This window comes from Hakea prostrata, chromosome 3 (genome assembly GCF_041222555.1).
Source record: "Hakea prostrata isolate BN-2017 chromosome 3, UWA_Hpros_2, whole genome shotgun sequence".
Taxonomy (NCBI): Eukaryota; Viridiplantae; Streptophyta; class Magnoliopsida; order Proteales; family Proteaceae; genus Hakea; species Hakea prostrata.
Genome location: NC_142602.1, coordinates 17,653,982 through 17,667,647, shown reverse-complemented (window position 1 = coordinate 17,667,647; position 13,666 = coordinate 17,653,982). Strand labels below are relative to the sequence as shown.

Genomic DNA, 13,666 nt, shown 5'->3' with positions numbered 1-13,666 from the left:
CTATTATACATGGCAAATCTCAACCTTTGACTCTTAATAAAAATTCAAAATCCACAAAATATTGGTGTTAGCCCTAGAACAACTCTTTATTAAGTATTGTCTATATATTATATATTTAAAGGGATCACTCCATGTCTTGTGATGCCATACGTGTGCCTCGAATTGTAGTGAGTGGTAACAGTGCCATACTGCCATTGGAGAAATGTTTCCTTCACTGCATATATATGGAGGCAAGTAAAACACTCTCAAGCAACGTCGCCTCAAATGCCTACTGGAGCAACATGTACACGCAAGATATGGATCTGGTTGGGAACTCCAGAGCTCCTCGTGTTAGTTTTTTTTAGTTTTTTGGGCTACGAACTCCTCGTGTTACTGACACACGGTAGACCTAACTCGTAAGGCTGTCTTGATTGGAAAAACATGAAAGCTAAACCAACATGAAAGTATGAAAAAGAAACCTCGAAATATAGATAAATAAATAAATATATAATACTAATAATAGTAAAAAAAATAAAGAATTATAACTGGTGAAATGGGTTAAATCATAATAATAAAATTGGGTCGCAAGAGGTAGAGAAGGGATTCCACTAAATCGATTCCCCTCTACCTTGATGTGCTTACAGATGACATGAGATCTTGGTTGCCCCTATTTCTCCAACAAGTGTGATTTTCCCCGAATTGAATCTGGGTCTAGTTATATGATCATGATGATGGTGCTACTAGAGTTGCTGTTGCTGAAGATGAAAGTGGTGATGGTTATTTAGGTTTTAAAATTACAAGGTTATGTAAATAATTTCCATTACCGGTCCCACCTCTTCATTTTTGTCACTTGCTTGAAGTAGTTTTTTTTTTTGGCCAAACACACAATAAGAAGATTGAAATTTGAAGCTCAAGGAACTTAACAGTCTTTTTTCCTTGTCTGGTTGGCCTCTCAGTTCCATCATTCCAACAATAAAATTTTTGTCATTTTTCTTAATCTTCACTTCTAATTTTGCATTCTTGTCGTCCAGTGGTGGGTTAGTAAAGTGGTTAAAGGCCCAACTTCCCATGGAAAGTCTTGGGTTTGCACCAATTCAACGGCGGTATTGGTATTCTCATTCCCATCTCATTCCCATCCTAGTATATTAAAATCTCTTCAACAACAACAACAATAAGCCTTTTCCCAACTAAATGGGGTCGGCTACATGGATTCTTGCCCTCCAATCGGTCCTGTTCAAGGCCTAAGCTATACATATCCTTTCTCACCACTTCTCCTAAGGTTATCTTAGGTCTACCCCTAGCTCTTCTAGTTCTTTCAATATGGATTATATCACTCTCCGAACATGAGCATTTATAGGTCTCCGTTGAACCGGCCACCCAAACGACTCTCTAAGCTTATCACTTATGGAGCAACTCCGGACCAACCTAATATGATCGTTCATCTTATCCATCCTAGTTTTGCCACTCATCCATCTTAGCATCCTCATTCTGCAGAGTTTATCTATATGATTCTTCTTTGCCCAACACTCGACCGCACATCATAGGGTCGGACAACGGCTCTATAAAATTTCCTTTAAGCTTTAATGGAATACGCCGATCACAAAGCCGGATGCACCTCTCCACTTCATCCACCCTATTTTAATTCTTTGGGAAACCTCATCTTCTAAATCACCTCTTTTACTTATGATTGAACCTAGGTACCTAAAACAATCACTCTGAGTATATTAAAATCTTTTAATCCAAAAAAAAAAAAAAATAAAAAAAATTGTGATGAATGTACCATTTCACTCGTAAAAAAACTCTACTTACCGTTAGGTTTTTCTCAATTTGTAGCATTTCACTCGTTCTGTCGTTCAAAACAAAAAGCCGGCCGGATATCAGTATCGATTACTTTCAAAACCATGGAACTTTCAAGTCATGGATGGTTCGGTAGCGATCGAAACATGATTTGAGAGGTGCTCTTGCTACTCTTGAGTCTTGGGTTGGGTATATTTGCGAAGATGCACCGGAGGGTTGAGATCCCCGTTGCCTTCCCTTGACCTCGATCCTTCCCTTGTGTTGGCTCGTGAACTCCAAAGCCCGGAATTCATGGCTATCGTAGTAATACTGCAGATTGGAGAAAGCCTCGTCTCGTAATTTATGTCAACTCGGCCGATTCCAGCAAAAACTTCTCCGGCGGTGAGTGTGTTCCGATAGTAGTCTCCATTGTCATTGGTAGGGGCGAAGTTGTTGAAACTAAGAAAGATTTGGAAGGTTTTCTTACTTGCAAAGTCTACTCGTCTCTTTATTTCTCTCTTTCTCTCCTCTAGGAGAGATAGAGAGACGCCAAATTCTACTTGGATCTACCCATCATGCTATTTAAATCCCTTAACTCTATCATTATGGCAACGATGTTGGGTTTCGGCTTTTTAATTCTCTTAATTTCTGGGTTCTTCCAATACCCATTTGTCTCTCCTGCACAATCTATTCGCAATGCCAAAGTGGCAGTTAAGGGAAACCCAGATCCTTTCAGAAATTTGTTGGGCGCGTTCAGAAAATGGGATTCCGAAGTGGGTTGTGCTCAATTCAGGGAAGAGTATGGAGATTTGGGTCAGAATACTACTACTTCACCTCTGCAAGATGTTGATGGTTTTGTTGACTGTGGAGTGATGAAGATGAAACATGTCAGTGTTCTAATTAAAGGTTGGACTTGGATTCCTGATAATTTGGATAATTTGTATTCGTGCCGATGTGGGTTGAGCTGCTTATGGACTAAGTCCCCTGTTTTGGCTGATAAGCCTGACGCATTGCTGTTCGAGAGCAGCACTCCTCCATTCATGGTATTTCTTCCACTTTACTAATCTCCTTTTAGGTTCTGAATAGAGCATGGATGCAGAAATTATTTGTATACTTGATGTATTCTCTTTATTTTTGTTATGCAAGTAGAGTGATTCTCCTGGCTATGATTCTAGTTGGAGAAGTACGTATATGATCATAATATGGACTTGATTTAGTGCAAAATTTAAATTGGGTTGTATTTCCTTATTTAACAGCCATTTGTATCATCTGGAGTTGATTCTTCGTCAGGGTGAATTTGGGAGGATGTTGGCGAATAATTAGATCTGAAACTAGTTAAGCTTGTCCACTGTCGTTTGAATATCCTAACAGAAGGAAAGTTGGACCAGCATTTCTCTTGGCAATCCGAATCCCCAAAATATTGGGTTTGGACTACTAATCAGGGTGTTAAAATCATGATGAGAAATGAGTGTTGAAACAAAATTAAGTTTTTATTCTTTCCTTTTCGATTGGCAACAATGAAAAGAAGCCAAGAATGGTATACCAACTGAACAAGCCTGACAAAACAGTGGCAGGCATAAAATCAGACTTTGTCAGGAATAAAATCAGACAAACAATAGAAGAAACTTGGATCCATATGCTAAACTAGATACAGATACTCCTTTTTTGGGTAGCTTGTTAGTGAGGGGGGGGGGGAGTTTGTAGGACAAATATATGTAAAATGGGATATAAGAAGGGAAGGAGAGTCAATTTCTCTGTTCAAGCATTTACTGCAACTTGCTTGTCACATGGTTTGGAGCAGGCATTAGGCATTTGTATGTGTCTTGGAGTATGATTTCTCTGTTAGATTCTTAGGCTATTGGGCCTGGCTGATATTGATCCATCAGCTCGGATTAGGTGTTTGAGCCACTTGACAAATTATATAACTATTACATAATGTTTTCAAACAATCAAGACACTATATGCTTCCATTATTTTTAAATATCAATGTCTGAACTCATCTGGTGTCTAAGAATCTTGTCTCTGTGCTGCTATTTCTATGAACTTGAATCTGAACTAACTTGGTATGCATTTCAAGCATTCTCCTGGTCAACTTTGCTGTTAATGTCTGACCCATAAATGGAAATTTTAGCATGAACTATTGAAACACCTAACTATTATCATATATACAAAGGTGTTCCTATGAATCTTAAAGTTGTTGAAGCTAGAGACACAAAAACAGAAAGGGGCTCAATATTGACATATATCGAGCCAATGTGTTGGATGGCATGGATATGATATGCTGAAGTTGCACGGTTTAAAAAAGAAAGAAAAGAAAAATAAGGTGGGTTATAGTTGCCTTGGTACTTTGTTCTTTATGCCTTGATGCTGATACAGCACTAGTAAATGAGGATTAGAGAATGATTTGGCTTTTCTAACGTTACGGAGACCTTTCTCATTTGTAATGAAGTTATGCAGTCCAAAGGGTGTTGAATGCTGAAAGTAGTGCAAGGCTATGTAGTACTGTATACATGTACATGAGGAGGCATACTTATCCTATGCTTGACACACTCCCTTAAGTTGGTCTGTCGATATCTCTCATGACCAACTTAAATACAATAGGATGAAACATTTCGCTCACTAAACCTTTTACAAATACACCAAGTAACTGATTTTCAGATGTGACAGTTGGAATACAATGGAGCTTTGTTCAATCTCCTCTTTGATGAAGTGTCTATCTTAGTATCTTGGTTTTGTTAGTCCCAATGTTTCACTGAGAGAGGGGGGTTTGAACCAATGACCATCTGAATACTTTGAATCCCCTGATCTGATTTGTGTTGCTTGATAAGTACTAACTGTTGGCTGGTGATGACCAACTTTTCCAATCAAGCACTCACCTCACAGGTGCAACATTACCATGTATACTTGATAGTGCACACAAACCCTGTAGAACACACATTCCAGTATCCAAATAATAGACCAGTCACAGAGACAGGCATACCTGGTTTGGTGGTGTGGCCTACGATCATGAAGGCACTGCTCACTCTGGGCTCAGTCAAAGCTTTACTTATTTAGCGGCTATGACTAGTGTGAGTGACAACCCTGAGTTTGCACAGCTACAGCTGTGAAGGTGCTACAATACCCACCTTTTGACTGTCAAGGAGGTAAAACCTCTCTCTACGCAGCACTCACTGACTTTAAATATAAATAACAAGGAGATTACAGTATTGCCTCAATTTTAAGTTCAATCAATTGCAAATTCCACACATTACATTTACTTCACTAGAATTGTATAGGCATTTTCAGAAACATCTATCCTAGGATAAAATATATTAATTAAGGATTACCTTAGGAGGAATTTGGGAACAAGGGATAGGTTTGGAAGAAGGCTAACAAGGGTTTGAAAATCCAGGACACTAGAAGGAGCCCTGTAAAGAGATGGACCGTAGTAAGGACAACATTACCGTAGCAAAATTTAGGAATATTCATAGTAAATAAGAAACAGCAGATAACCTATAGGAGATGTTTGTTTTTTTCATTTTAAGGATTGCACCCTGTTCTGTAGTGCAAACACAAGTTGTTTGATATAATACAATGCTGATCAAGATATTGATGATAGTTGTGGATGATAAACAAGGTACCGTTTATCACTGCAAAGATCTGGATCTGGGCTTGAAATGGTGTCTAGATCAGTGCGTGGAAGGAATAGAAACAAGTTCTTAGATTTAGCATGGAGAGGTTATACCCAGGTGAGCCAAATGTAGTAACCAATAAAGGAAAAAAAGCATTTGTAACTGCTTTGAGCTGCAATACAAGAGGGACCCCAAACATCAGAGTCAATGATAGAATAATGAACTTCACTTTTGTTTGAACGTGGGGAGTACGAAGTACGTGTCTGGTTAACTTATGAGTGTAGCAAACAAACTTCCTCAAGCTATCCATTGCTTTGTTAAACAGGGAAGCAATAACTCAAAATCTGAAACGAGGGATGACCAAGTCTGAAGAGTATGAGCAGAAACCTTCGGAGGCATTTCAGTGAGATGTGGATCCAGATGGTACAATCCATCACGTACCCTATGTGAACAGTTTAGTTCCATTTTTAGATGATAAATAGAAAGCATGTTACCACACTAATGTTCTAATGTAAGACTATAAACCCAGGGTAACGAATATGTTGTTCAAGCTACAAATAATTCCAGTAGAATAAATCCATCTTCAGATCCAGTGGATTCCAGAAATAGAAGGCAATGGCTGCGGGAGCCATTTAGCCAATGGAATGGAGCAGGATTGCAGTCAATTAGGAGGCTACTGAGGTGGATCTATGCTTCAAGACCCAGCAATTTCTGGAGAAGGCTTGTGATGTTATCTAGCTCTAATGGTTGCAGCCGAAAGCAACTTACAGGGACACCAGCAGGGTCAGTCAAATTGTGCAGCAATTCTGATGATGAACCACAGCAACAGGAGCTCTTGATGGTTTTTTTACAGTGGTTGTGGCAGCTTTAGTAACATTGCACAAGTAGGTTCGAGTGCATAGGGCAGAGGATAAGATAAAATAGAAGAATGGGGTAGGTGGATGGGCTATCTTAGCCTTGTCTCTCACCCACAGCTGTCTCAGCTGTTAAACATGGATCACTCCATAGGTAATGACAACATGGCTTTGATTTCAATTTCTTAAAGTGTCTAATCTTCTATTGCAATTAAGGGGCCTATTTATAGCTTGGCTAAAGCTTTACGACAAAAAGTAGTAGGAACTTAAAAAGAAACAGCAACCTTGTGAAAATAGCAACTTCTGAAAAACAGAAGCTCAATGAAAATAGAAATTAACGCTTTATACTTCAGCCAATAGTTCAGCTAACACAGGAATTAGAAACTAATATTTATTTAAATAGAAACTAAATTAAGCTTCTAGATTTCTCAAGGATAAAATCTCAATATAATCCGATGTTGTGTCCTACTCGCAAGTGCATAAGGTCACCCAAATAATATAGAAGTAAGAGGGGTATCGTTCCATGAGGATTGAATTGAGTCAAATACGTACCAACTTCAAAAGCACTTTTAATATTCTAATTGACCAAAGCTGAGAATTAACTAGGATTTAGATACTGATTATACTAACGAAAACGTGAAACAATTAATTAAGGAGAAAGCACTAGATCTTCGATTTCACCAAACATGTCATAAATTATCAATTTCCCCCAGCCTCATACAATCAATTTAATCTCTTCCCTTGCCGACGAGATTCTCTATATTTGATCACCTCACCCATTATGCATGAGGATCCCTGACATATCAAACCCCTTCTACTAATTACGCATAAAAGGATCAATTTAATTTGTTGCATTGAACACAAGAAACCCTCATAAAATGTCAAATAAACTACCTAACCTATTATGCATTAGATGTAATTTATCATCCTTCAACCGTAGGTCTAGCATGCATTCTCTACTGTTACATGTATGAAAACATACCACAATTTCATGAATGTTGATTAGGCAATCAAACATTAAGAACAAAATTAAAGAAAACAAAGGAGAGGATTGAATTGCATGAAGGGAGAGAATCAATAATTTAATTTATATAAGGATCCATCTACACTAGGATAGAAACTTAGAACATCATGAGAGGAGGAGGAGAAGAAGAAGAAGTTAGGGGAAACATCCCTATGGGCATTTGAAGAAGCAAACTCCAAGGTTCCAGCCTCCAGGCTCCCTCTCCAAAATGTCTCCAGCTGCTCCTCTCTCCCAAAAATGTCCTTCAATATCCTTCAGAATTCGTTCCCAGCAGCTGGAGTCTCCTCCCCTTTTTATAAACTAATTTCCTAATCTGACTCAACCAAGGAAGTGTTTGGCTAGGTGGCCTATATATTGCACTAACTTTGAGAGCTCAAATGCACGATCCCACCCTTGGATTTGAAGAGCAAGAAGTCACAAACCTCTTGTCCAAAAATAAGCTCAATCGGACGTCGGATGACGACCCTATGAAGAACTTGCTCGAAACTGGACAGAGCACACTCAAAAAATGGGATTTCCCCCTTCTATTCCCTTCTTCGATCAAACTTTAAACCCCACAATTGGAAATTAGAAAGATGTGCATGATGTGGGTTTCTTATCTCCTAAAAAGTCTCCACAACCAACCCTTTTATTGATGTACCCAAAATACCTCTGTAACTTGTTTGATTAGATTCCTCCACTGATTTTTCTTCCATAATTAACCTATCAAAGAGCACAAATAATTAGTCCAATTTAGACTAGGATAGGAAAAATAGAGACTTATCATAATTATTGAAATTCATAGAGGAAGGGTGTATGGAAACTTCGGGTAAAATGACATGAAACAGTTGTGAACACATGAAAATGTGGGCAATTAAGTATTCAAAATAATATGCACAAAATGAACTTATCATTCTATCTTGAGCCCCACAAATCTTCTAGGGATGTTCTTACTTAAGTCAAATGTGGGGCTGTGACAATGCTTTGTCCTCTTTTTGCCCCTCTAGTGGACCAGCTGGGCTGAGTTGGCTGGCTACAGCTGGTCTTGACCAGTGCTGTTCCATGTGGTCCTAGATCCATGCTCTTCTTCTGTCCAGCCTTTGATTCTACATTAGAGTACTGAGGTAATGCAACAACTCAGAAGAACTAGTCATGTGATTGGAAGTTCCTGATTTAAGAAGCTAGGAGGGACTAGAACTGGAAGAGGCATGGAATATACTGAAATGGGCAAAGATGAGATCATAGAGTCAGGAGTTGTGGAAAGAGTAGATGTGAAGGAAGCTGTGCCAAGCATAGACACCATGGGTTGAAAGAACAAGTAGTTGATCTGAAGAGAAAGGCACGACAGGCATAAGTGAGAGGTTATTGGGAACTTTTGACATTTTTAAAAAGATGTAATGGAAGAGTACAGTGGCATGTTTACCTTCATACCTCCTCCTTGGATGATCACTAACTTTCGAGCACATCTCACTTATATTTTTGGGTGTACACCATGATCACACTTCATGGTTCCCAACTTCCCATGCAGGAGGTCTAGTGTTAGTGGAAGATCCTGCATGTTCCAAAATCAGCAGGCTCTACCAAGTTGGGACTAACCCTGTACGGTGAGGGATCCTGTTAGCCATCATAACAGAACAACATTGTTCTTCATCCTGGACCAAGTTGTAGGTTTGAAGGGAAGTTCGAAATGTGTCCCTGACTAAGGGTCTTCTTTGTATCGTATTTAACTTTCATTTTATGACAATTACTCTGTTTTTTTTTTTGGGTGAAAATCTGATGATTACTCATTTCTTCATGTGTTTGGTATCTTTTTATGAACTTGTTTTGTTTGAATAAATGAAAAGATCCCAAAAATCACAACAGACTTATGGTTGGGCAAAAAGGTTTCCCTCATATCTGTGGCTAGGTAACAAACATGTGTTCTTAAGACCAAAAACTGAGGGAAAAGTAGTTATTTGCCTTTTATTTTGTAAAACTTCCTTCCTCCTGCAACCTACCTGACACCACCACCATCATGCCCTACCCCATGCCCTCCATTTCCACTCTGAGAACCCACCCACCTAAGCCATTGTCACCCCTGCACCTGCAGCCCATCCCTACCCAACAGTCCCCCTCCTCTCAACTCTAACCCCCTACCATATCAATGCCTCCTCCAACCTTGGTTGTTAAGGATGCAAATTCATGTCGTTTCGCTTTTTGTTTTTGTGTTTGTGGGGGGTGGGGTTGTGATGGGGAAGAAAAAGGGGGGGGGGCAAGAGGGTCTTTGGCTGGTGACGTAGATATTCCTAATTTCCTACTCTGGTTATCCATAGCTAATGTCTTTTGAAACCCATGGTGCCGTAAAGTAATAGATAGAGTCAGCTGGGTTGAAAGAAGCATTCAGCAAATGCTTTAGGGTGTTTATTTGTAAGCGTGATTCTTTAAGATTTTTCGCTTACAACATCATAAAACTTGATTTAATATATATATATTTTTTTCATATGCTCCTTCCCCACCCTGGAAAAGAAGGTTCTTTTTAATAAGAAATGGTAGAGTAGGCATTACGTAGTTTCATCACCACAACACAACCAACCCCCCACCCGCCAAACCCCATATTAAAGAAGAAAAGAAATCTCTCAAATAAGAAATGACAGTGCTCAGGGACTATGCTAATCCTTGTCCCTCGTTATGGTTAATAGAGTTTGTCCTTGTTGGGAAAAATACCGATAGACGGTTCGCTCTTTTCCCGCTTGTTTAAAAGATTGATGGAGAAAAAGAAGTACAAAAAAGGTATTCGTGAATGGTATCTATGGATAGTGTTTGTGTGGGGCCCACATGACTAAACCCAACCGTGTATCCAAATACCCTTGTACACCTTCTCTCAATTCACACTCACAACCCTTGAGGAGTTACAAACCCAATACTCCAACACTGAAAACACTTTACTTCAATACTCTGCTTGATGTTCTCTCACTCGAATGCATGTTTGCAAGCAACCAACCCATCCCTCTATTTATAGAGGGGAAAGAAAGGTTGAGAAAGAAAAGCTTTTTATGCTTTCTTTCTCTCCTCAATTTATTGTTTCTTTGCATTTATTACATCTTTGCATTTATTACATCTTGAATTCAATGTTTTGTGGGATCCTCATTAAAGGAGGGATAATGTTGGCTGCTATTTTTGACAACTCTTGCAACTTGAAGATCACATTCAATGCAAAGAAGAAAATTTCATTTTGAATTCAAAAGCTGCAAACATGGAATTGAAGATGTAATAAATGCAAGATGTAATAATTGCAAAGAAGACAACAAATTGGGGAGAGAAAGAAAGCGTGAGCAGCTTTTCTTTCTCAACCTCTCTTTCCCCTCTATAAATAGAGGGGTGGGTTTGCTTGCAAAAATGCATCCGAGTGAGAGAACATCAAGAAGAGTGTTTAGAGTATTGAAGTAAAGTGTTGTAGTATTGGGTTTGTAACTTCTCAAGGGTTGAGAGTAGGGGTGTCAATGGTTCGGGTTGGGCTGGTTTCGGGCCGGGCCTAACGGTTTCGGGCTGAAAAACACTCAGCCCAAACATGGCCCATTAAGAAAATAACGGTCGGGCCGGTGAGTTTGGGTCGGGTGACTAACGGTTGGGCAACGGTGGGTTTGGGTTCGGGTTTACTAGCGGTATGTTTTGAATACTTTGTTGATGTGTGGAATTTATCAAGAGCATGTAAAAACATATAAACATTAAATTCTCTTCAAGTCTCTTGTGTTCGGTGTTCAAACCAAAAACTTTTTTCTGCAAAGAATTAAAAATTATAGAACTAATATATACAAATGAAAGCTGGCGTCTTGATGAATTTTAGGTTGTCTCTGGTTATTCTTCTCCCCCTTCTTAACACTTATAAAAATGGATCAAAATAAATCATTAAAAGATTTTCAAATGATGATACAATTGCTAAATATTCACTAAACCCATCTGTCGAATGGCAAAGGCTTTGATAGGCTTGTTGTTTGCATGTTCCAAAGCAAAACAATTAAGGAAAATAAATGAATACTTGAGGGTTTTCTTGTCTTTTACATTTAAATTTAATTTATTTCATTTATTTATAACGGGTTTAACGGGTTGGTTCGGGTTAGTTTCGGGCCAAACGGTTCGGCGACAACGGGCGGCCCGGCCCAGCCACGCGGCCCGGCCCCGAACCATGCGGGCTGGTCAGCCCAAACACAGCCCATTAAGCTTCGGTCGGGCCGGTTCGGTCCTGTTTTAACGGTTCGGGTTAGGTTTTGACACCCTTAGTTGAGAGTGTGAATTGAGAGAGGGTATCCAGTTTTGAAGATAGGGTTGAATTTGGTTATAAATTCAAGCACTGTACAAGTTGTGTATTTCTACTTTCTTATAGTGAAAAGTCTCATTACGCCCATGGATGTAGGCAACGCCGAACCACATATATTATTGTGTCTGTGTTTTTTTGTCATCATTTATTTTGTTATCTTTCACGATGGGCCCCACACAAGTATATTCACGTGGGCCCCACAAAGGCACTGTTCACAGACACTATTCACTAGTACCTTTTTTGTACTTCTTTTTCTCCATTGATTTTTTACACAAGCAGGAAAAGAATGAACCGTCTATCGGTATTTTTCCCAACAGTCCTGCCCTTTATTTGGCACAGATTACTCTGATCTGCATGTGATTTTGTTGCTTGCAATTGTTGCTGTCATAAAGATCTCAATCCGTATTCTGGTGTTTGATTTAATGACTTGTTATGCACTTACGTACTAAGGTGATATAGGGAGAATCAAGTTCCTACTTTTGATTTCTAAAGCATATGCTTGATTTTATGGAAATTGGTGTTTTAGTCACAACTCACAACTACATCAGTAGTTGTTTTTGCTATTGATTTACTTCATTTCCTTTGGGCAGTGTTATTGAGCTTTAAACAGCTTTTTTTTTTTCTCTCTTTTTCGTTAACTCTTTTTTTTTTTTTGGATAGAGGCGAAAAGGTGACCCACTTCGGGTTTATTTGGACCTTGAGGCTGGGAGGAAACGGTCAGGCCACGAAGATATTTTTGTTAGTTATCATGCTGATGATGATGTACAGTCAACTTATGCCGGTGCCCTGTTCCACAACCAACGAAATTATCATCTTTCCAATTTTAAGAACAATGTAAGCTTTTCCTTTCCCTTGCTATCTTTTCCTGCTGATTCTGTTGGGTGATGTGAGGTGGCTATGTTTAGCGATTTGGCCTTAGTTTCTAGCTCCTGTTAGTATTACAATCTTATTGGCTTTGGTTTGAAGATTTTTGCTTACAGTATCCTCCTGTTTCCCCCTTAGGAAACACTTGTTTACTGGTCTTCTTCAAGGTGTCTTGCTGACAGAAACAAACTTGCCCAGAGTCTTCTGAAATTGTTGCCTCACCACTCATTTGGCAAGTGCCTGAACAACGTAGGAGGCCTGGATAGGGCACTAGATTTCTACCCAGATTGTGCAAGTGATGTCAACTCTGCTCCAAAATGGTGGGATCATCTACATTGTGCCATGTCACACTACAAGTTTGTTCTCGCTATTGAGAATACCATGACTGAGAGCTATGTGACAGAGAAGCTATTTTATGCCCTCGATTCAGGTGCAATCCCCATCTACTTTGGTGCCCCAAATGTTTGGGACTTCGTCCCTCCCCATTCAATCATAGATGGGACTAAGTTCAGCTCTATGGAGGCATTGGCTTCCCATGTGAAGGCAGTTGCGAATGACCCAGTTGCCTACGCAGAGTATCATGGTTGGCGGCGTTGTGGTGTATTAGGTAACTATGGAAAGACTCGTGCAGCAAGCTTAGACACGCTGCCATGTCGGCTGTGTGAACTTGTAAGTAGAAAGGGTGGCAAAAGTTATAGGACGCTCTGAAACTTATTTTAGGTCTTTGGGTATTGCAGTTGGTTGGTTATTGTACAATGTATACAGGGAACACCGACTATCCTTTGGGATCTTGGTTGAGTTTTTGTTCCTGAATGTGATCTTAACATGAAATTAATTTTTATCAATGTTGTTGATCACTATAGAATTCTTTATTTAAGTGGAGCATAGTCTTCGGCCCATGGATCCAAACTCATCAGATATGCAGTAAATAAAACGATTTTCCATATGAAGTCTTGTAACTGTCACAACTTTTTTAAAAGTTCAAGATGAAAAAAGCAGGGAGCTTTTTTAACACAATTTAGAAATGAAATACCACTACGTTTTGATTATTCATGATTTTCAGGAACACTGAAAGTATTCAGTTATATATATATATATATATATATATATATATATATATATATATATATATATATATATATATATATATATATATATATATATATATATATATCTTCTATTGAAAAAATTGATAGGAAAGGGTAAAAAGTATAACTTATCTTTTTTCTTTAATGAAAGATAAAATATGTTGATAGAATAACTAGGTTAGCAAACCAAGTCCTGA

The 13,666-nt window shown here is 38.9% G+C and overlaps 1 protein-coding gene across 1 annotated transcript; it reads left to right on the top strand.

The window, feature by feature from the left end:
• Positions 1 to 1,795: 1,795 nt before the first annotated feature.
• On the top strand, positions 1,796 to 13,373 carry LOC149021315 (alpha-(1,4)-fucosyltransferase-like). Its single transcript, XM_089149570.1, has 3 exons — positions 1,796 to 2,798; positions 12,178 to 12,351; positions 12,520 to 13,373. The coding sequence occupies exons 1-3, from the start codon at positions 2,331 to 2,333 to the stop codon at positions 13,087 to 13,089; spliced, it is 1,212 nt and encodes a 403-aa protein (XP_089005696.1). The 5' UTR covers positions 1,796 to 2,330; the 3' UTR covers positions 13,090 to 13,373.
• Positions 13,374 to 13,666: the final 293 nt, after the last annotated feature.